Source organism: Ipomoea nil, unplaced genomic scaffold, assembly GCF_001879475.1.
Source record: "Ipomoea nil cultivar Tokyo-kokei standard unplaced genomic scaffold, Asagao_1.1 scaffold2761, whole genome shotgun sequence".
In the NCBI taxonomy this organism is placed as follows: Eukaryota; Viridiplantae; Streptophyta; class Magnoliopsida; order Solanales; family Convolvulaceae; genus Ipomoea; species Ipomoea nil.
In genome coordinates, this window is record NW_017619189.1 from 747,893 (window position 1) to 772,261 (window position 24,369).

General features: G+C 38.8%; 1 protein-coding gene and 2 non-coding genes across 3 annotated transcripts; all 3 read right to left on the reverse strand.

Annotated features, from left to right (window-relative positions):
• Positions 1 to 18,129: 18,129 nt before the first annotated feature.
• LOC109156978 (meiotic recombination protein SPO11-2) lies at positions 18,130 to 20,487 on the reverse strand. Its single transcript, XM_019304861.1, has 11 exons — positions 20,396 to 20,487; positions 20,222 to 20,305; positions 19,875 to 20,004; positions 19,649 to 19,789; positions 19,440 to 19,528; positions 19,106 to 19,234; positions 18,937 to 19,031; positions 18,720 to 18,782; positions 18,566 to 18,642; positions 18,341 to 18,471; positions 18,130 to 18,264 (listed from the first exon to the last, which is right to left on the reverse strand). Exons 1-11 carry the CDS (start codon positions 20,471 to 20,473, stop codon positions 18,130 to 18,132), a joined length of 1,152 nt encoding a protein of 383 aa, XP_019160406.1. The 5' UTR covers positions 20,474 to 20,487.
• A 1,530-nt stretch (positions 20,488 to 22,017) lies between these two features.
• TRNAS-UGA lies at positions 22,018 to 22,099 on the reverse strand. The gene has a single exon. It is a non-coding gene; the product is annotated as a tRNA-Ser (tRNA).
• Positions 22,100 to 23,696: 1,597 nt separating this feature from the next.
• On the reverse strand, positions 23,697 to 23,778 carry TRNAS-UGA. The gene has a single exon. It is a non-coding gene; the product is annotated as a tRNA-Ser (tRNA).
• Positions 23,779 to 24,369: the final 591 nt, after the last annotated feature.

The window sequence follows — 24,369 nt, forward strand, 5'->3', positions numbered from 1 at the left end:
AGAATTATTTTAGTGATTTATGATCAACTTAACCTAGTTAGTAGTTTGAGGGACAAATTAGAAAAAGTGGTTGTAAGTAACCTTATTTGAGGTATGGTTAGTCAATTCATTCAAGTATATGCCCGTACTTTTTTGTTACAAAACTTATAATGAAGCAATCGTATATGGTGTTTACATTTTTCTTCATATACTTTTACTTCATTAGAAGTATTTTGACCAAAAAGTACAACATATCTTTGGATGAAATTGTGTTAGAATTGAAGATTATTATAAATCATAATATAAATTAATCTAACCTCATTCTAATGTGGAGAGGTTAAATGATAAATGAAACCTCAAAAATGTCAAATGATTGTAACGTTTATCCATTACTATTATTATAACATTAGGATAAGTTATGATAATATTCAGTATTTGATATGTGGTGCAACACTAATAACCTAATAGCTAGACTACCATTATGATTAGGAGTCTGGTTAGGGTTTAGGAGACCTAAAGACAATCAACCACAATGATGGCCAGTGGTTATATAAGGTCACTAGTCCTCTCACTGCTCACATTACATACCTCATACACCATCTAGAGAGAGCTGAGTAAAGTGAGAGACAAAATACTCGTTATCTCTGCAGCAGTCCGGATCGCTCAACCGTAACAGAAACTATGGCTGGAGGTTAGTCGATCCTATGATCGCATATTCTTTGATGCATGTGATATTTTAGTCTAACAATGATATGATAAAACTTTCTAAATATTGTCTTATAACCATTATTTAACACGCCTCAGGGTCATGGTTACGGCATGGTGTGTATGATTATCCTCTACACATCAATTATGATTTTTAAGCTATTTTATTTTGATCTTGTAAACATTAAAATTAAGCTTTGCCATCTTCATAAAAGTTGTAACTCTTTGAATGAACTAGCTTTCAAATTGTTGTTGGAATGACTCAATTTAAACATTCTTACATTGATATAAATCATATAATCAAAACATTGTGTAGTGGCTTGATAAAACAACTTGTAGAATCTCTTGCAAAACCAACAACATTGATGATGAAGAGCCAACCTGCTTCTCCCAGGCCGTCAAACTGTCACATTGGCGCACCACAATGGATGACGAGTTCAATGCGTTATTACACAATAAGACATGGCAGCTCGTTTCGGCTCGAAGTGATATGAACATAATTGGCTGCAAATGGGTCTTTCGTGTCAAGAGGAAAGCCGACGACATTGTCAAATTCTACAAAGCACGACTAGTAGCCAAGGGCTTTAACTAGGTCCCGGGAAAGGACTATTTTGAAACATTTAGTCCAGTGGTCAAGCCGACCACTATGAGGTTTCTGTTGGCCTTTGTGGTTTCCAACTGTTGGACGATGCGCCAACTCGATGTCCATAATGCTTTTTAAAATGGACACATTATGGAGGAGATTTACATGCACCAACCACCGGGCAACATTAATCCAAATACGTCTGATCACGTGTGTAAATTGCGCCTCTAGGGCCTGGTTTACACGACTACATAACTTTTTGGTGCATGTTGGTCTCCGACCCTCCAAAACAGATGTATCCCTCTTTATCTATGATTATGGCCGATCCCGAGCATATATCCTTGTTTACGTTGATGCTATCTTATTGCTGGGTAATGATACAGTTTTGATTAATGATTTACTGTCTAAGCTCTCTTCAGCATTCAAGATTCGTGACCTAAGCAGGCCACGATTTTTCATGGGTATTGAAGCTGTCTACAGTTCTGAATCTATGGTACTATCTCATCGCTGATACATGTTGGAGCTATTACGCAAATCTGGCATGGAGTCCTACAACCCTCTTGCAACATCAATGACCTTGGTGTCCTCCAATGCAACCGCGACGACGCTACCCCCTTGAATGATCCTACTCCATATCGACAGCTTATTGGGTCCCTTACGTATCTATTGATAACTCGCCCCGACTTGTCCTTTGCGGTGAACCGGTTGTGCCCATTTATGCATAGCTCGACCGTAGGCCACTAGGCCTCTCTCAAGCGAGTACTCCGTTATATCAAGGATACTTTGGACCTCGGGCTACGGTTATCATTGACACGAGCTAGCATAGCTCGACCATAGGCCACTAGGCCTCTCTCAAGTGAGTACTCCGTTATATCAAGGATACTTTGGACCTCGGGCTACGGTTATCATTGACACTGTCCCAGCTCGTGCATGCATTCTCTGACTCCGACTGGGCAGGTTGCTCTCGTGACAGAAAATCAACGGCGGGCTTTGCTGTTTTTCTAGGCCCAAACTTGATCTCATGGGTCTCACGAAAACAACGAACTGTTGCCCGCTCATTAACCGAGGCGAAATATAAAGCATTGGCAAATGTAGCTGCGGAAGTCGCTTGGATTCAATCCCTTCTATGTGAACTTGGCTTGCAACAAACCACTACCCTAGTTCTGTGGTGTGACAATTTAGGGGCGACATATCTGTGTGCTAATCCGGTTTTTCACGCCCGAACGAAACATGTAGAAGTAGACTATCACTTTGTTCGTGATAAAGTCTCCACAGGTGCACTAAAGGGGAACTTCGTCTCGACAAACGACCAGTTAGCAGACATTTTCACCAAAGCTCTACCAGCTCCACGTTTTATTTGATCTACGCGTCAAGCTTGGCATTGTCCCTTGTCCATCGTTAGCTTGAGGGGGTGTATTAAGTGAGTTAGAGTCTTTAGGAAGGTTTTGAATATTTCTTGGTTTGTTATGGTTTTTTAGCTTAGTCCATGCTACTCTTGTGTATAAATAAGTTTGTAATGTCTTTTGTTTATGCATTGAATAATAACCTGATCACTCATCGAAGGCGACATAGATTCGTTGTGCAAGCATGAAAACTAGGTTATGACCGGTGGGATGATTGCATGACTCACGATTTACCTCTGCAATCCCTCTAGGGACGGGGTCGCAAATTATGCTGTGCAACTGAATGCACCATGCGCATGATGCATTCGATGCAAAACGACGTCGTTTTGGTTAAAAAAATGCACGTCCCACTTAAAAAAGAAATCAGGTTCGATTCCCGGCAATAGCATTTTTATATATTCATAACTATATATCCATAAATTCATAACTATATATCCACAAATTCATAACTATATATCCACAGTGAATGAATGAAGTAAAAATCCACAATGAATGAACTAAATATCAACAATGAATGAACTAAATATCCACAATGATTGAACTAAATATCCACAATGAATGAACTAAATATTCATAAATTCATAACTATATATTCATAAGTTCATAACTATATATCCAGAAATTCATAACTATATATCCACAGTAAATGAATGAAGTAAATATCTACAATGAATGAACTAAATATCCACAATGAATGAACTAAATATCCATAAATTCATAACTATATATCCACAAATTCATAACTATATATCCAGAAATTCATAACTATATATCCACAATAATGCTATTGCCGAGAATCGAACCTGATTTTTTTTTTTTAAGTGAGACGCGCGTTTTTAGTCAAAACGACGTCATTTTGTATCGTATGCACCATGCGCATGGTGCATTCGGTTGCACAACATAACTATTGGGGCGGGGTGCTATGAGCTTAGGATTAGTGCATTACCTCGACAAAACTGGGACCACCTAAGTATTTAAAAAAATAGGCAAATAGTTGTAAGTGATGAAAAGAATTTTTAATCAAGGTGGGAACAATCAAAATTGAAATTGACAATATTGACCATTTCTGGTAAGTGGACAAAAACGTGATTACATATATGTAGAAGCAGAGTAATCCGAAGATCAAGTTCATTTGTTTTTTTTTTGCCATTTTTTCATTATCTCCTCGTCTTCTCTCTTTTGTAGTGTGGTTCTTAAACAAGACCGGCCATTCTATTGCCTACAAAAATGTTTCAAATCAATGTAAACCAAATCAAGGAATGCCATTTATAAATCTCAGGACTCATGTATGTATATACTAATGTGTTTACATAAACTTCACTCAAAGGCATTGGCATTTTGTATCTTTTTTTTTTTCTTCTTCTTCTCCTTTTGTACCAAAAAAAAAAAAAAAAAAAAAAACTGAAATCGAATAAAGTCTAAATTTGCAAAGGGCCGGTGCTTAGATCAATTATTATTGTGGACCATACTATAAAATAATGTACATTCAGTACACAAATAATGTACTTTTAGTATATTAAAAATGTATATTGTATTTAGAGAAAAAACATTATTTGAGTTCTGAAAGTACATTATTTTGTATAATGTACATTCAGTACACGAATAATGTACTTTTAATATATTTAAAATGTACTCTTTATTATTATTCACACAGCATTGTGTGTACCATGGTCCACACAATAATTTGCCTACTTAGATCAGGGGTGTAGCAATAACAACTCACATTTAGGTGGCTCTTTTCCTTACAATGATGAGAATATAATTGTGTTGTATTCAATAATAATGTCTGAGAGTACAGGGAGCAAATATATAGAGATACGAGATAGAATCCTAGTCTAACACGAATAATATAGTCCTAGTCTAATATGGATAATAGAGTCCTAATAGTCCTAATACTCCCCCTCAAGCACAAGGTTGGTCAGCCAAAACATTGAGCTTGCAACGGAGTAAATTAAAACGTACAGACGAAAGAGACTTAGTAAAAATATCCGCTATCTTATCTTTGGTAGAAATAAAATTGACTTGTAATTCCTTCTTCGCGAATTTATCACGAACAAAGTGGTAGTCAATCTCAATGTGCTTGGTGCGAGTATGAAACACCGGATTAGTCGATCTCAATGTAGCTCCCAGATTGTCACACCAGAGTTTAGGCACAGAAGGTGGCGCAAACCTGATTTCCTTCATTAGAGATACGAGCCAAGTAACCTCTGCAGAGACATCAGCCAGACCTTTGTATTCAGCCTTAGTTGATGAACGAGCCACAGTACGTTGTTTTCGACAAACCCATGAGACAAGATTGGTCCCCAAAAATACAGCAAAACCACTAGTAGATTTGCGATCATCAGGATTTCCAGCCCAATCCGAATCAGAATATGCATGAATATCTAGAGAAGGAGAAGACGTAATCTTAAGACCAAGATGTAGTGTCCCATTTACATACTGTAACACCCTCTTGAGAGCCGCCCAATCCGCAGTAGAGGGAGAGTGCATGTGTTGACACAAACGATTGACTGCATAGGAAAGATTAGGCCGAGTTACCGTAAGATATTGCAGAGCACCTGCAAAGCTGCGATACTGAGTGGGATCAGCGTATGGTACCACGACATCAGTCTCGGCCTTCGTGGTTGAAACCGGAGTAGCCACGGGCTTGCAATCAACCATACCTGCTCGTTTTAGAATATCCTTCATGTACCGTTATTGAGACAGAAGCATGCCATCAGACAATGGAATGGTCTCAATACCCAGAAAGAACGAGGGCACACCCATATCACGAACTTTAAACTCAAGAGCCAACTTGTCAATAAGAGCAGTCACATGAGCCGGATCAGATCCCATAACCAAAATATCATCCACATAAACCAGAAAATATAAACGAGTATTGCCATGTGAATATATAAATAGAGAGATATCCGTCTTGGAAGGTGGGAAACCAGCAGAAACCAGAAAATCATGCAAACGAGTGAACCAAGCACGGGGAGCTTGCTTAAGCCCATATAAAGAACGTTGAAGGAGACAAACGTGCCCGGGCATCGTTTTGTCTTCATAACCAGGGGGTTGGCGCATATAAACCGTCTCAGCGAGATTTCCATTTAGAAAAGCATTGTGTATGTCCAACTGTCGAATAGTCCATCCACGAGAAATAGCTAAGGATAAAAGAAGACGTACCGTAGTCAGTTTAACAACGGGACTAAAGGTCTCAAAGAAATCCTCGCCGACAATTTGATTGAATCCCTTGGCAACTAACCGAGCCTTGTAACGCTCAATCGAACCATCAGCCTTTCTCTTGGTTCTAAACACCCACTTACATCCAACTATATTCATACCTGATTTAAAGGGAACAAGCCTCCATGTATTGTTGTGCACCAAGGCATTAAATTCCAAATCCATTGCATCCCGCCATTCAGGAAATTTAACCGTTTTAGTAAAACATGTAGGTTCAGGAGTAACAGCAGCAGCAGATAAAGCAACATGATCATGTGGTCCCGAACTTCTCGTATTCATTCCATGAGAGCGAACGGGTGAGGGCGCGTGACGAGACCGACCACGAGGCCGGCCTCTTGGCCGAGGAGCCGGCTGGTCCGTGACTGTCCGCTCGGACTCGGTCATGGGCTCGGCAGTAGCAGGCTGCTGGCGGTGGTGGTCAGAAGCGGCTATGGGCGCGGCAGGAGGGTCACGAGCCGTGACAATAGTCGGATCGCCACCAGAAACAATTGGTGCAACACCCCACGGCTCCGGGCGTGGTTTTGGAACCTGCGAATCCACAGAAGCAACAAAAGGAAAGACAGCCTCATCGAATCGCACATGGCGACAGATAAAAACCTTGTTAGTGTTAGTGTCTAAACAACGATAGCCACGAAAAGATGGAGGATATCCTAGAAAGACACAAGGGGATGACTGAAACTGTAGTTTGTTGCGATTATAGGGACGTAGGTTTGGAAAGCATAAACACCCAAAAACACGCAGATATGAATAAGATGGAGGAGACCGATGCAAAAGATAATGAGGAGATTTATCAGATAAGACAGGAGTGGGCATTTTATTGATTAGAAAAACTGCAGTTTCAAAAGCATAATCCCAAAAACGAGACGGGACTGAGGATTGAGCCATTAATGCTAGTCCCGTTTCAACAACATGCCTATGCTTACGTTCTACCCTGTCATTTTGTTCATGAGTATACGCACATGATTGCCTGTGACGAATACCTAAGGATGCAAGAGTGGAACCAAGCTTTTTATATTCTCCCCCTAAATCAGATTGAAAAGAAATAATCTTGCGAGAAAAGGAACGTTCAACTAGTGACCGAAACTTATCAAATATAGCATACAAATCAGATTTAGCACGCATGGGATAATACCACATATAACGAGTGTAATCATCCACAAACAACACAAAATATTTAAAGCCAGACGCAGAAAGTAATGGCGTAGGGCCCCAAATTTCTGAATAAATTAATTCCAAAGGATGCGTACTAGTAGTTTCAACACGAGACAAAGGAAAACGAGAAGATTTTCCTAATTGACAAGAGGAACAGACATTGGGAAGATCACTAGAATTAAATGTATCAACAGACGAAGACGCTAAAATTTTACGTAAGACTCGAGAATGAGGATGCCCCAACCGCATGTGCCAAACGTAAGAGGACCGTGCAGCAACAAATGCAGCAGGGGAAGTAGAAGACGCAGGCCATGTGTAGAGACCCCCAGACGCATGTCCCTTAAAAAGAACCTTCTTGGTCAAAATGTCTTTCACATAGAAACAAAGAGGGTGGAACTCAAAGAAAACATTATTGTCCTTTGCAAAACGCTGGACATATAATAGAGAAGAAGAGAGACCAGGGACATGCAAAACATCATGTAACTTAAAAGACATAGAATCAGTGGCTAACGAAGCAGAACCAACATTAACAATAGGCAAACCTGTACCATTGCCGACTCGCAGAGTCTCCGGGCCATCATAACTTGTCGCAGAAGTCATCAAAGAAGAATCAGGCGTTGCATGATTTGTAGCACCAGTGTCAGGGAACCACTGATGAGGACCGTTGGAATCACCATTATCACTAGAGACGGTCACATTAGCCTGAAAACCCGGAGCCCCTGAATAACGCCGAAAACAGTTGGCTCCCGTGTGACCAAAACGGTCACAAATTTGACACGGATCATCATAACGCCAAACACAATTGGCTCCCGTCTGGCCGAAACTGAAAAAGCACGTGAATCTTGAATGCAAGATATAACCTTTAAAACCTTTAATTTATTTCAATTATAAAGCTGGACTAGAAGACAACATATTCCAGAAATAATAAATAACATGAAATAAATAGCAGTAAAAGAAAGCATGCACCAGGATATGTTCACGCAGTTCGGAGCCTCACTCCTACGTCTGCGGGGCCACTCACATCAACCCAAATCCACTATGATGAAAAACGGAGTACAAGAGGATAGTTAATTACACTCTACAGTATAACCTATAACTACTCCAGAGCCTACTCCAGTGGATCCGATGTGCAGGCGTTCTTCATTTCTTCATGATCTGATTGCAAGATCATCTTCACACACAATAGTACAGATTATCTTCGGTATAGATGCACCAAGATTTCAGTGTAAGACTTTGTGAAAGAGTGCGTCAATCAAATGCTAATTAAGGTAGCATTATATATAGGTTGTAAATGATGTTTTGATCCTCAAAGTATGCACTCTTCCATTCCTTGAATTCGGCTGCTCCATTAGATCTAGATCTCCCCATTGATAGGGTCTTGAATAAATACTTTGAACAAGCTTTTTACCTCCTGGATAACTTCCTTGCGCTGATCCAGTCAACTACTCCAGACGTGTGACTAATCCAGCAACTAATCCAGAACTACTTTGACAACTAATCTAAGCCAATAAAACAGAGGTTTAAATGTGCAATATATTTACACTTACAATCTCCCCCTTTGGCTATTAGTTGACAAAACTACTAAAAGATATCATCGGCTTTAAAATGAATTGCCAAATGAATAATCTATACAAAAGAGATCGGATTAGTCACTAGTCAAGAGTAGCTAGACACACACCCTCCTTTAAACTTAACCAATATTGTGCCAGAGAATTCAAAACACAATTAAGGCATACAAACACAGAAATTTAAGAGCACAAAGAGACACAGAACACATATATGTCACATAATATAGCTGCATAGCATTTATCACATAGTCAAGGCAAAAACACACAGCACCTTAACACATTTAAAAGCACAAAATAAAGGTAGAGCACACCACATTATTCACTGGCACTTATGGCTAAGTTCTAAAAAAAAAACACGTACTCCCCCTTACTAACGTACTCCCCCTTACTAAGTGCACTCCCCCTTTTTGTCAATCTAATGGACAAAGAGCAACATCAGGACTGGGTGGAAGAGGAGGAGGTCTCCAAGTCTTCGTCATCACCAGCAGGAGCATCAGTAGGAGCAGCTTCAATAGTGGCAATCTGGCGAGTCACACGAAGCATCTGAGCCTCAGCAGTAGAGATTGAAGATTGAATGGCAAGAGAGGCATCTTTCATCGTGGCAATGTGTGAAGCGAGAAATGTAACTTGCTGTCTGAGAACAGCCAGAGTCGAAGCAGAGTCAGCAGCAGAAGTAGTCGATGCAGAGGCCGTGCCAGTTGCTGGAGTATTCTCTGGAGCAGGGGCAGGTGGAACTGAGGAGAGAGTGGCCCGATCATCAAAGTGGGATTTTTGGAAGATGCGAGAGTCCATAGAGGTTTTGTGAGTAACATGACAGAGTTCTTCATTGGAATAGAGTTGAAGCCCTTGTTGTTGCAAGATACCCGTGATAAGGCAAGGAAATGGTAGATGAATCTTGGCTTCTTTCTTCTTGGAAAAACCCATGATGTGATGATAGATGAGATGACCAAGATCAATAGGTAGCTGATGTCGAACCTTGTATAACAGAGAGGCCATCTTCTTATTCACAGTGTGCACAGAAACATTAGGGATCCAATTGCTAGAAGCTAGGTGAAAGAGAACCGAATAGACTGCAGTAAGAACATTCGAAGGCAGGCCATCCTTTGGCCAAACGTTGATCTCATTGTGTGTAAGATGGGATGCAAGAAAGTCCCCAGCAGGATCAAACAGATCATCACACGCATCACGCTGAAAATAAGAGTTAATAAAAGAGGGGCTAAAATCATACCAAGTATCCCGGAGAAAAACTTGATGATAATGTGGAGAGGCCGGTCGAAGAGAATTAGACGTGAGATTGGCGTAGAATTCTGGGATAAGCCAGGCAGAGTAAGCTCCCACATTCTGGATGGTTTGGAGAAGATTCTGAGCTCTAAGCAAAGGAATGATATTGCACACGCGAATGAGGTATTCAATACTAAAATTTTTCTCAACCAAGATATCGCGATTTGAGTGCTGCTGCCATATTGTTTCCAGTGCAGGGGAGAGCAAGATAGGTCTGAACAAGGTCTCCTTGGACACCTTAGCAGTCTTGGACTTGGATGATGCAGCTGTCTTTGAAATAGGAGCAGAGGCTGGGGCAGAAGCTGGAGGAGGAGCCGGAGTAGACACGCCAGTTTTCGAACGTGTACGCTGAGCAAGACCCGTAGGCCGAAGTTCAGACCGTTTGCTAGGACGAGATTCAGAGACAAATTCAACATCCTCGGACATGTGAAGCTTTCTCTTAGCCACTGGAGCTGCTGCAGGTGTTTCATCTGGATCAGTGATTTTAGCTTTCCCTTTGGCCTTTGTAAACGGCACCCTGATAACTGGAACGGCTGTTTCAGCACGGGCAGTGTTTGGCATATTTGCAATGGTGTCAGAGATGATGGCTGCTTGAATGGATAGATCCTCAGGCTCAGAGACTATGTCCCGAATCGAAACCTCAACATCATCTGGAACAGATCCTGGAACAGAGACGGGATTATCTATAACTGGATCTGAGGCTGGAGTTGTGACTGGATCATGCGAATGCTCAGCCTTTTTGGAAGTGGCCTTGTCCGTGTTTTGAAGTTGGGAACCTGTGAAGGGAATTGCAGACAGAGGCACAATAGACAGACCAGCAGAGGGGTCCTAATTTCACAAGGCAATAGCACAATCTCAACACTAACATACCATAAATAATCAAAGCAAGAAGCAGATTAAAGCATAAAAATGCGATGCATGCCTAATTAACAAGCAATTAGATATTGCTCCCTAAGAGATTAGAGAAATCAAACCGTAGATTGAGCCCGTAGTTGCCGAGCCCGAAGTTCTCCTTGAAGAAGCTCCTCGTCTAAGATTTCATCAAGAGGCCATGGGTCATCCGTGATCCCTGATGCTCTTGAAAAGATCTCCTTAGAGTCCTTCACAGACAACTCCTCCATCAGAGATGGGTGTCGAAGAAGTGTTGCGAGAACCCGACGAGCAGAGATGTCCGAGATCGGAGCTGTTCCCCGAAGAATTTGACGATAGAGATCTAGGCGCTCATCTTCCGTGAGGTAGAAAAGGAATGGATTAAGATCAGAATGACTAGCCATGAGAAAGACAGGAGCAAATCAGATCGATTGAGTAGAGGATTTTTGCAAGGATTCGAAGATTTGGGTAGAAAAGATTTTAAAGGTAAATGAGAGTAATTTTAGGGATTGGATTCTATAAATTTGGGGAAGAACCGGTGGAGTATAACTGCTAAGAGAGAGAAACAATTAATAAAAAAATCTGATTTTTTAGTGTGGTCAAAGAAGCTTATTTTCCGGTCTGGAGAGCGTACTGGAGCAGTAATCATATCTGGAGGATTTTCTGGAGTAAATCTGAAAAAGAAGGAAATAACACAAAAACAAAAGAACAACAAAAAAAAATATTATTTGAGTCACAATACAAACTTAGATTGAAAACCTGCACACCCCAAGATCAGCTCGTAGTAACTCAAAACTTGTGTTATCAAGAGGCTTTGTAAAAAGATCTGCTAGATTTTTCTCTGTTGAAATGTACTCCAGGTTGATTTCCTTATCTTCTACCAATTCTCTTATGAAATGATGCCTTATTTCAATATGTTTAGTTCGGGAATGTTGAACTGGATTTTTGGAGATGTTGATCGCACTAGTGTTGTCACAATATAGTGTCATGTACTCTTGATGTAGACCATAATCTTGGAGCATCTGCTTCATCCATAGGAGTTGAGTACAACAACTACCTGCTGCAATGTATTCAGCTTCAGCTGTGCTGAGAGATATTGAGTTTTGCTTCTTACTTAGCCAGGCAACTAAGTTCTTTCCCAAAAAGAAACAACCACCAGATGTACTTTTGCGATCATCTGCGTTTCCAGCCCAGTCGGCATCACTGTATCCTACAAGATTCAGATTAGTATCATTTGAAACCCAAATGCCATAATTGAGAGTACCTTTGACATATTTTATTATCCTTTTTACAGCTTTAAGATGTGATTCTTTAGGAGCTGCTTGAAACCTGGCACATATTTCAACACTGAGCATAATTTCTGGACGACTGGCTGTCAGATACAGAAGACTCCCGATCATGCTTCTATATAGAGTAGGATCAATTGGTTTCCTTGATTCATCTTTGCTTAATTTTGTAGTCGTAGATATTGGCGTTCTTGCTTCTTTGGCTGACTCAAGTCCAAATTTTGTTAGCAGGCCTTTTGCATATTTTTCTTGAGATATAAAAATACCTTCATTGGTTTGTTGGACTTGTAGTCCTAGAAAATAGGTTAGTTCGCCAATCATACTCATTTCGAATTCCTGTTGCATGACTTGAACCAATTGATCTGTAGCACCTGTTTCAGTGGAACCAAAGATAATATCGTCAACATAAACCTGAGCAATTGTAATATGCTTACCTGACCTTTTGATAAATAAGGTTTTGTCGACTCCCCCTCGGTTGTAGCCGTGCTGGAGAAGATACTGGGATAATCTTTCATATCAGGCCCTCGGAGCTTGTTTTAGACCATATAGAGCCTTGTCCAGTTTGTAGACATAGTCAGGATGATGAGGATCTTCAAACCCTTTAGGTTGAGCAACATATATATCTTCGGACAGATATCCGTTTAGAAAAGCCGTTTTGACATCCATTTGGAACAATTTTATTCCTAAAGCACATGCTATACATAGAAGAAGGCGAATGGACTCTAGTCGTGCTACTGGTGCAAATGTCTCTTCATAATCGATACCTTCAATTTGAGAGTAGCCTTGTGCAACTAGTCTTGCTTTGTTGCGAGCAATGTTTCCAGCTGAATCGGTCTTGTTGCGAAAAATCCACTTTGTTCCTACAACGTTTACACCGTCAGGTTTTGGGACTAGATTCCATACCTTGTTACGTTCAAATTGTCCTAGTTCTTCCTGCATGGCTTTAATCCAGTGTTCATCAGATAGGGCTTCTTTTACCGTCTTGGGTTCGATCTTTGATGTGTAACACGTATACCCTGCAAGCTCAAGGTAATTCCGTTTAATCCCTCTAGTCCTTACCCCAGAGAATGGGTCTCCTATGATATTCTGAGTAGGGTGATCTCTGCGAAGACGAATAGCCCCTTCGAGTGCTCCAGCATCTGGGTCGGGACTAGGTTCTGGAGCAGTTTCCGGACAAGATTGAGTAGAATCTGATGTTGTAGTTTCAGGGGTTTCTGGATTATCTGTGGCAGATTCTGGAGTGACTTCTGGGTTAGAGACACTTATAACCTCAGTTATTTCCTCAGGTTGATCATCAACCACCACGTTTGCCGATTCCATGATAGATTTTGTAACTTTGTTATACACACGGTAGGCACGACTATTCGTTGAATACCCAAGAAAGTACCCTTCATCACTTTTAGGCTCGAATTTTCCGGTTGGGTTTCGATCCTTCAAGATAAAACACCGTGAGCCGAAAATATGAAAGTAGTTGATATTAGGCTTCTTACCTTTCCATATTTCATATGGAGTATGATGCGTTCCGGGTCGTAGATATACTCGGTTTATCGTGTGACAAGCAGTACTTACTGCTTCAGCCCAAAATCTCTGAGGCAAGTCTTTTGCATTGAGTAGAACCCGAGCCATCTCTTGAATCGTCCGATTCTTTCTTTCAACCACACCATTTTGTTGTGGTGTTTTAGGTGCTGAATACTCATGGAAAATACCGATTGATGCGCACCAATCATCAAATACTTGATTGTCGAATTCACGTCCATGATCACTTCTAATGCGTATGATTGGCTCATTTTTCTCTTTCTGGAGTTTTAGGGCCAGGGCTTTGAAGGCTTCGAAGGTTTCTGACTTTTCCCTGAGAAAACTGACCCCCGAAAACCTAGAAAAATCGTCAACACAAACTAAAATGTACCTTTTACCTCCAATGCTTTCTGTTCTGGTAGGTCCAATGAGGTCCATGTGAATGAGTTCCAGGCAGTGTGTGGTATTGATCATGTTTTGAGAGGTATGCGCTGCTCTAGTTTGTTTTCCAGCTTGACAGGCGCTGCATACTCCAGCTTTTTCTACCTTGATACTCGGTAGACCCCGAACACCCTCGATTTTTATCAATTTTTCAAGAGAGCGATAATTCAAGTGGCCTAACTTTTGATGCCACAGTTTTGATTCTTTTATGCTGGACCTATAACAATAAGAATCGTTAGTAAGTATATAACAATTATCAGAAGAGCGTTTACCTTCCATGACACAGTTCTTTTTGTAGTCTGTAACGTTGCAGCTGTCTTTTGTAAAGCAGACTTTCCACTCTTGATCACATAATTGGCTGATACTAATCAGATTTGCATGCAGACCTTCCACCAATAGAACTTGTTGGAGTTTGGGTAGACCTGTGACATTTAGAGTTCCAATTCCAGTAATTTTTCCCTTAACACCGTCGCCAAAAGTTACTTCTCCTGTACTTCCCTTTACGTTGTTTAGGTATTTAGCATCACCCATCATATGCCGTGAGCATCCACTATCAAAGTACCATCTCTCTTTTCTGTTAGTACTCGTAGAGTGGAAAGAGACATGACATACAAAGTCACTTTTCTTCACCCAAATTTGCTTGACAAACGGGGTGATAGATTTGTTTGTGAATTTCTCACGACGTTGGTCTTTGTAGAAGTAGAAGCACTCTGGTTTTGTATGTCCGCGTACCCTGCAGTAATGACATATAGGATTATACACTCTAACCTTGAGTGATGTTTTTCTTGGAGCAAAGTTAATTTGACGCCGAGCTGTACTGGTTTCTGGACGATCTTGAACTGCTCCAGAGACTGAGTCAGAACCTGAGGCTCTGACGAAAATTGTAGTGGCTTTGTCCTTTCCTCCAGAGTATCCTAACCCATATTTTGTAGACGTCTTTCGACCAGAGTCTAAAATTTGGTCTAAGGTGGATGTGTTGTCCATCATTTTTATCTTGCGTTTGAGTTGCTCCAGTTCCTTTTTGAGATCTTCTAGCTCATGTTTGAGACTTTCTTCTTTCTTGTGACTGTCTTCAATGATGCTGTCCCTGTCAGAAATTTTAGATAGATACACTTTTTTGGCATTTTCTAGAATGTTAACCTGACTAGACAGAGACCTATTGACTTTTACAAGAATTTCCCATTTTGCATACAGTTTTTTATACTCTACTTCAAATGTAGGTGCTGGTAAGTCTTGGTCTTCTGATGACACATACTCTTCAATTTCTGATTCTTCGCCAGTTGTAGAAGCAGATACGGTAGTTGTAAGAGCTGTAAAGGCAACAAAGTTTCCGGAGATCTCATCTGGATCAGAACCTGGATCTGTTTCTGGTTCATCGTCATCACTCCAGGTAAGGGCAACTTTCATTGACTTCTTCCTTCTCAAATAGGTTGGACATTCAGCCTGCACATGGCCATACCCTTCACATTCATAACACTTGATCCCTTTGCCTCCGGTTTTGTCTTTAGATTGAGAGTTCCGATAAGCACCTGGTCGTTGGCTGGATGAGTTTGATCTTTGATTGTTTCGATTTGCACTTGATCCTAATCCTTTTTGGCCTTGAAACTTGCCTAGCTTTCCAGTTTGTCTTTGTTTTACCTGTTGCAACAATTTAGAAAAACCTTTAGTTAAAAAGACTACGGGATCATCACTTACCTCATCTGGATCAGAAACAGCTCCAGCGTCTTCTACAGTGAATGCTACGGTTTTTCCTTTTGTTTTAGGTCCGCCTAAGATTTCCATCTCATAAGTTTGTAGGCTTCCCATCAATTGTTGTACCGTTTTCTTTTCCCATCCATCGTGCTCCTGAATGGCTGTAACTTTCATTCGAAACCTTGGAGGAAGTGAGCGAAGAATCTTTTTGACGAGTCGTTCTTGAGTGATTGGTTCACCTAGAATGCTTGCCCTATTGGCTAGTTCTTGTATCCGAGCATGAAAATCCACTATGGTTTCATCATCTTTCATCTTTAGATCTTCAAAGTCGGTTTGAACCATTTGGAGTTTGGATTGTTTAACTGATGCAGTTCCTTCATAGGTAGTTTCTAGGGCATCCCAAGCGTCTTTGGCCGAATCACATCCTGCAACAATAGTAAATTGGCTCTCATGCATTAAAGAAAAAATAATATCTAACGCTTTATGATTGAAGCCTGCAGTAGTCATCTCAGTTTCTGTCCATTCCGCTTCTGGTTTGAGGACTGGAGGATCTCCTGTATTGGCTCCAGCTTTGGTAGGATGAGTCCAACCAGTGAGAACAGCCCTCCAGACCCTCTCCCCTTGAGCTCGTAGATGCATTTTGGTGCGGGCCTTCCAGTACGCATAGTTGTCACCTGTTAGCTCAGGAGGTGCTCTATGTCGTTCCATTCTGTAAGACTCAATGCACAATGAGCAACAAGTAAACCAGAAAAACAAAAAAAGGCACAGATGCTGAGATCTTGAATTCAAAAAACACGTGATAGCCAGATCGGTTTAGACTAGTAATTTAAGTCCCCGTGCTCTGATACCAATTGAAAAAGCACGTGAATCTTGAATGCAAGATATAACCTTTAAAACCTTTAATTTATTTCAATTATAAAGCTGGACTAGAAGACAACATATTCCAGAAATAATAAATAACATGAAATAAATAGCAGTAAAAGAAAGCATGCACCAGGATATGTTCACGCAGTTCGGAGCCTCACTCCTACGTCTGCGGGGCCACTCACATCAACCCAAATCCACTATGATGAAAAACGGAGTACAAGAGGATAGTTAATTACACTCTACAGTATAACCTATAACTACTCCAGAGCCTACTCCAGTGGATCCGATGTGCAGGCGTTCTTCATTTCTTCATGATCTGATTGCAAGATCTTCTTCACACACAACAGTACAGATTATCTTCGGTATAGATGCACCAAGATTTCAGTGTAAGACTTTGTGAAAGAGTGCGTCAATCAAATGCTAATTAAGGTAGCATTATATATAGGTTGTAAATGATGTTTTGATCCTCAAAGTATGCACTCTTCCATTCCTTGAATTCGGCTGCTCCATTAGATCTAGATCTCCCCATTGATAGGGTCTTGAATAAATACTTTGAACAAGCTTTTTACCTCCTGGATAACTTCCTTGCGCTGATCCAGTCAACTACTCCAGACGTGTGACTAATCCAGCAACTAATCCAGAACTACTTTGACAACTAATCTAAGCCAATAAAACAGAGGTTTAAATGTGCAATATATTTACACTTACAGAAACCGTTACAAATTTGACACGGATCATCAACGTCATGTCGTTGACCGGACCGCTTCTGATACGATGTATCTTGGTTTGATGCCATCGGCTACTGCTACGAAGTGAGGAACATTGATGTTGGAAAAGAAAAACTCTGGCTAACTGATACCAGATGGGAATATAATTGTGTTGTATTCAATAATAATGTCTGGGAGCGAATATATAGAGATGCAAGATAGAATCCTAGTCTAACACGAATAATATAGTCCTAGTCTAATATGGATAATAGAGTCCTAATAGTCCTAATAATAATGGCTTGGTTTATGTTTTGAAGAATGTAACAGTAAGTTCATACACATAATCCTTCAATCAAAGTCTTACAAAACCTTGAATAAAGATGAAGTCTAGGATAATTTTTTTTTATTTTTATTTTTTTTTTAAGTTTCTATATCCATCCATTTGTGAGTGTTAAGCTGAATTTTTCTTGGTTATTTTAATCTGCAAGCCGAAAGACGATATTATCATATTTATAATTCACTCATTCTTTTCTCTACATCCATAAAACAACAAAATAATTAAAAAAAAAATAACAAGGGAAAAAGTACAAAGATCACCTTTGTCAACTTTTGCAAGCATTGCAACACTCTGAAATTATTATATTTATAAAAAATTAACATGACTATTTCATATCATAATGACCATAAAGAGTCAATTTCATGACCTGACCTACAAGGCTATAAACAAGCATATCAAACCTCGAGTTGAAAAGGTTTGTAACTTTAGACAGGACTAAAATTTTGAAAAGAGAAAACCTTTACGATACCAAATTAAGAGTGTGCTGGGTGATCTAGCACAAGTGAATGCATATAATCAAATCAAATGTAATCCATCTGCACAATTTTGTTGGCAATGAACTTTCCTAAGAAATCATAACCATGGAAGTAGAGAGCTTCAATTTCTGCCCTCCTATCACTCTCAACCATCACTGCCAATTCTTCTTTGTAATTATCCTGAATCAAATTGAATGAAATCAACAATATTTACTAGTCATGTAACAATCCATTCATTGAGTCTTTGAAGCTTTACCTGCAAAATCTCTGATGATATCAAGCTTTTTGCAATCTGAAGATCTCGCTGCTTCAGAGGGACTAAAGATTCTTCTGGTACTAGTTTCTCTATATCATCCTTTCGCAATCCAAGCCACTTTACATTGCAAGCTGCACGATTGGAAACGAACCGAAATCAAATCCTATTGAGGAGATTTCTGAATTCTGACAATATTCCATCTAATGGAAGAGCAGAGAAAGGCACCATATCTAAAAGCTTCCAGGCCCATCCCTATGCTGCCATACTTGAATGTGCACAGTATTGCCAAGCCAGCAGGGTTCCTAAAGAAATCATTTTGGAAGATGCAAATTAGTACTTGTTGATTAAGGTGAAGCAATGCCAGTAAGGCAGTGAATACCAGTCCACCAAACCCAGAATTGGAATGCTAGGAAATTTCCTGCTCATCCGATGAAGAAGAAACCTGTGCCGTTTCAAAAACTCAGAAAATATCATCTTATGCCAAGAACTAAAAAAGATCAATTAAGAGGGTGCCTTGTGGGAGTGTGGCTATAACTTCAGTCAAGACTACAGAAGAAGATTCAATGTTCTGCTTAGTTTCTAAATTCTAACCTCACCTAGTGGCAATATCTGGATACCCTTTTGCAGTGATTAGAATACATGGGATTTGATTGAAAATACGATCCTCAGCGAGCCGCTGGAATATAGCATGCTACATATACAAATGGTTTCAGTAAGTTGCAGCATCTCTAGCAAATGGTTCTTGGAATGTTTATAAGAAGATACCTTTTCCACTAGAATGATATACCGGGCATCTGACTTCATGACTAATTTTTCCAACAGGCTCAGGTCCCCAGAAATAGCATAACCCGAAGACCCACAAGTAGAGCAGTCCACAAACTCTTGGTTTGGCTCCTTTTGAAATGGTTCAAAGTGAGAAGATAAATGAATCTACTTATCATCTTCTAAACTCTGTAGATGAATACTTTAGAAATAAACTGGAAATAACAAATGGACTACCAATCTACCATCAACAACTTAACTAGCATCTCCAAATTTCTAGTTCTTAATCCTTTCAACATTTAAAAGTGCAGGCAATTCAAAGGGTAAAGATCAATGCCTGCAGCAAAAGACGGCCAGCAACCGCTCCTCTGCTGGATGCCATTATTCCAAGACTGTAACGACTACACTGAAGCAATGCTACCAAATCTATTTTTCACAAAACAAAAAAAAATTATCTGAAATTCTTGAAATATGAAACAGATGGGAGAAGAAGTATCTAAAACTAGCATGATCAAAGAAACGAAGAAGAACATAAATGATTTAGACCTTGGACCGTCCTGTTGACCTGCAGTTGAGAATTAAAATAGTCTTGTGAATCACAGAGCAGCTTGTAAAATAATTCTCTTTGGGTCACCCTTTTCTCATCATGACTCAGAATTTGGTAACACATCTCCATAACCTTCCACACTTGAATGACATAAACGAAAATCAATAGTACAAAATTGTAAGCATAGCAAATAAATCGAACACTGAACCGCTTATCTCTCCTCACCTCTTACAAAAGACTTGGCAGTATTCTCCCTCATTAATGAACGCGTACAAAATGAATAGGAGAGAAAAATCCACGATTCATCAGTCAAAAGTCCTCGACTCACTCTGCTATTATTCGACTTTCTACTAATCTGTTTCATATATAAATTTTCTCCAAATCATTGAAGAACAAAGAAACACACACACACAAAAATCTAGGTAGGATCTTTTGAACTTGGATAAATTCAGGATTATGTGTTAGATATCAAATTTTTTTAAAGACAAACAGTGAGTTCCTCTAGAATGCTATACATAGGATCAAGACAAATTATAAATGTAAATTTAAAGAGTTTGAGGAGAAAACCGCACCAGAGGAAGATTTGAGATGGATGGAGTTGGAGAACTTAAGGCTTTGAGGAAATTTAGGACTGCAACTTCGATTCTAGCTCGAACCTGAACATATTACTCTCTTAGTTGATCTGTATAATGAAGAGAGAGAGAGAGAGAGAGAGAGAGAGAGAGAGAGAGAATAAGAGAGAGAACCTGCAATGGAGGGAGAATATCGGCGTAGCAGAGGTGTTGATCGGAGAAGAAAATGGATGATTTTGAGAGATCTCCCATCGCTGAATGCCGCAAATAATGAATGGCAAATCGTCTATCTCCCGCGCAAATTAGTACTACTCCCTTACCTTTTAAAATGAACCAATTAAATCCTAACTTTGGATTAATGAGTTTGAGTAGTTGATAAAAAAATGTTTGGTAAAATAAATGTGAGTTATAGCTGATTACATTCAAAATTACTTCATGTTTAGTAAATGGCTGTTAGCTAAATGTGTTAATTAGATGATATAACTAGTTGATAACATTAGATGTTGTAAAAAAGTGTTTGGTAAATTAGCTGTTAGCTGATAGCTGTTTGATATAATTTCTTTTCTTAAAAAACTAATTGAAAAAGTTGTTTGGAGTAGTTTTTTAAATTTTAACATTTTGGAGTTGCAAAAAGCTAATTAACCAAACACTTATGTTGATATTTTAACTGAATCAAACAATTAATATTGGACAAATAAGTTAAAATTGGTCTATAAGCCAATTTTTTACCAAATAGGACCAAATTTATCAAAAAAAATGGTTTTTTATTATTTAACCAAGTTAAATTGTTAATAATGATCAAATAAGTTAAAATTGGCTGATAAGCTAACTATGTTACCAGACAAGGCGAAAGGCTTTTTAGTTAGAGAGGTGCCAATTAGTTACCTTGTGGTATTATGATATTGTTAGTTTTAATAAGGAATGTTGCACGTTCAAATTTCATTCCAGAGATTATGAATTTCAAATATTATGATTTATAAATAGATTAGAGTGTAACTAAAACAAAATAGTTTGAATTCATCATAAATGTACTAATGTACTATGCAAATTAAATTGGAACCAAAACTCATAAGGTTTTATTCGATTTGCTATTTATAATTTATTGGAACTGAAATTAGGATCGTCAGTGTAATTCTTGTTTCAAATTGGAAAATCAAAAAATCAAAAATAAATTAATACTAACTACTAAGCGCCCGGCCCATCATGAAATATTTGAAGGAAAATAATAATCCCACAAATAAACTGATTTTCGCCCAATTTTATACAAAAATGAATAGAGGTAGAAGAGTAATTATTAGTTAGTCAAACTCATACATCAAATCAATAGTAGTGGGATAGTTATACTATGCACCCGAATCTAAAATATACAATTTACATACTGAATGTTTACAATTTAAATTGTGAATATTTAGTATGTAAATTGTGTACTTTTAACACGGATCCACCTTACAAGGTGGACCCGAGTTCACAGAATAATTTACGGGTATTTTAATGATATTTTAATATAACATTTAAGGTGTGTCATTTTAATATTTAAAGTATACCATTTTAACACTTAAGGTGCGTCTTTGTAACAAATTAATTCATATCGGAAACATCATTCAAATATTCAACCAAAAAATTAAAGTTATGAAATTTGTTATGCAAAATGGGGGAAGAACATACACCACGTAAACAAGCTAAGATGCACAGTAGCATTAAGAAAAAAAAAACAATTTATTCTGTTGAAATTAGTATTCCCAATTATTAAAACTATTTTCTTTACTGAGATCTTTAATTTGCTGATGACCAGAATACGTCGACAGCAGGGTTCGAACCTGCGCGGGCGTAGCCCAACAGATTTCAAGTCTGTCTCCTTAACCACTCGGACATATCGACTCCTGATGCAATCTTCAAGGCTTATTTAGTTATATATTTCTTAATCGTCACAGAAGTACGTTTTTCTTTGAGATTGGAGATAAACGTTTCAAGAGTAGTTTAATATATAATATAATATATTATATTATTTCGACATTTGAAGTGTTCTTAATTACATACGGAGTATAATAAATAGTAACTTCTAGTAATTATGTATCAAAATTTTCATTATATTGTTACTGAAGTGATAATTGGATAATCCTACAGTCTCGAATTTAACCTTGTACACTCTTGGTCCAATCGAACAATGTAATTAATTTTTCACGGAATTTCAATTTCATTCTTGCTCGATCAAATATTTTTTACGAACCAAACGGGTCGTTATTGAGGGGAGCTCTGTACTTGTTATAGAGTCGTTGTACTTATATTGAGCCGTTGCACTTATTAGACTAAAGTCAATATAAATACTGAACTCCTATGACAGGTAGGAGACACTGCACGCTCAATCTTGTACTCAAACCCTTAGCAATGCTACGTACTTATCAGTTATCCCTATTTACTTACACACAAATACTTTCTGGTAACATTATTAGCATTACTCCATTAGTAATAAAAGATTAGTGTATATATATGTTTCAATATTGAGGCATTATATTGCAGCCAAACCCAACAGGGTAGCTCAAGTGGCAAATGAGCTCTCTTTGTGGGGGTGGGGGTGGGGTGGGGGGGGGGGGGGGGATTTCGGGATAACCCGAGTCTGATTCTTACAAGTGACGATTTTTTTGGGCCAGTTTCGGTACCTCTCGAAGCGAACCGAGTGGACCTGGACAGTTAAACGGACAGAAAAAGACCCGGATCACATTGTGGTTTACATAAAAAAAAAAAAAAAAATTATATTGCAGCCAACAGTTCCACATACAACATATAGAGTGTAATTTTCTAGGACACAATATAATGGTAACTACATACTTGCATATATGAATTGCAAATGGTCATCTTTGGAAGAGTGGGCTTGAAGAGCAGCCACCGATCCCACAAAGGCTGCGTTAGTGTATGTTGTGGGTTCCAAGTGTGAGAAGTTGGAGCGGGAGTCGGCACCCACAATTACTCCAGTGTGGGTATTTGGATTCGGGTTGCCGGAGTAAAATCACGAGTTCAATCCCTCGTTGCAGTCCACCTTGGATAGATGTGTATAGATGGAGGGGATTGATGCCCCTCTATGGTGAACCTGGTTTGGATATTTTGTCCCATAACCTACCATGTATGACATCTTCATTGGATTATTTCCTAGTATGTAGTCTAGTCTACATGTAGCATTTTGCATTATATTCTGGGATGTTAAATGACAAAAACGATAATCTGAAACTAAAATTGAAATTGCCACAAAAAACAAGAGACCTCTGGTGGAATTAACTCTAATAATATTTACTTAATATGATTGTTTCTTTCAATTATTAAATAAATTAAAGCTAATACACATAATTCATATCGGAAACATAAAGTTATGAAATGGGGGAAGAACATACACCACATAAAATACAAAATTCCTACGTATAACACATACATGTATAATGCGGAGTAACATTTATTAGCTTTTAAATTTTTGATAGTGAAAGGACGTCGACAGCAGGGTTCGAACCTGCGCGGGCATAGCCCAACAGATTTCAAGTCTGTCTCCTTAACCACTCGGACATATCGACTTTTGATGACTTCAACAGGGCTTAGTTTTACTTGAACTATTTTAATTAAGAGCTAATTGCCTTGTATAGTTATTATTATATTAATCTGATCCCGTTAATTTTTATTTTTTATTTTTAATTTCAAATATGTAAGGCATCATGGCTGTACGCTGTGCGCAGATGCTTGTTGAGGTAGAATGTATGAAGTAACAGTGACTTATGAATTACTCATTGTCTCATTATGTCTTATTTTATTTTTCATTCATTAAATCAAGCTAACTTGATCTGTCTCATTTTAATATGAGTATCATCCTTTGTATATTCTAGGTATGATCCAAAGCCTTGTTTTTTCAACAAATGCAATGTACGACAATTTATATCGTGGACCAGGGTCCACATATATAGCATTGTGGACCTTGGATCAAAACGACGTCGTTTTGAAATTTAAGTTTTAACAGATTCTGTAGTTTTTCGTTTCTTATGTTTCAACACAAATTTTAATTTATTCTAGGTACAAAACCAGTACTCTTAAAGTACAGAATTTTATAACACGAGACACAAAAACTCACAACACAAAATGCATACACATGTTATATATTTACTTATTCTCAA

Excerpts from the sequence above, each read along its gene's own strand:
- LOC109156978 (XM_019304861.1), bottom strand. The coding sequence starts at position 20,473 with ATGGGAGATCTCTCAAAATCATCCATTTTCTTCTCCGATCAACACCTC. Across the intron at positions 20,306-20,395 it reads ATATTCTCCCTCCATTGCAG|GTTCGAGCTAGAATCGAAGT; the intron begins GTTCTCTCTCTT and ends TAATATGTTCAG. Across the intron at positions 20,005-20,221 it reads CCATCTCAAATCTTCCTCTG|ATTAGTAGAAAGTCGAATAA; the intron begins GTGCGGTTTTCT and ends TATATGAAACAG.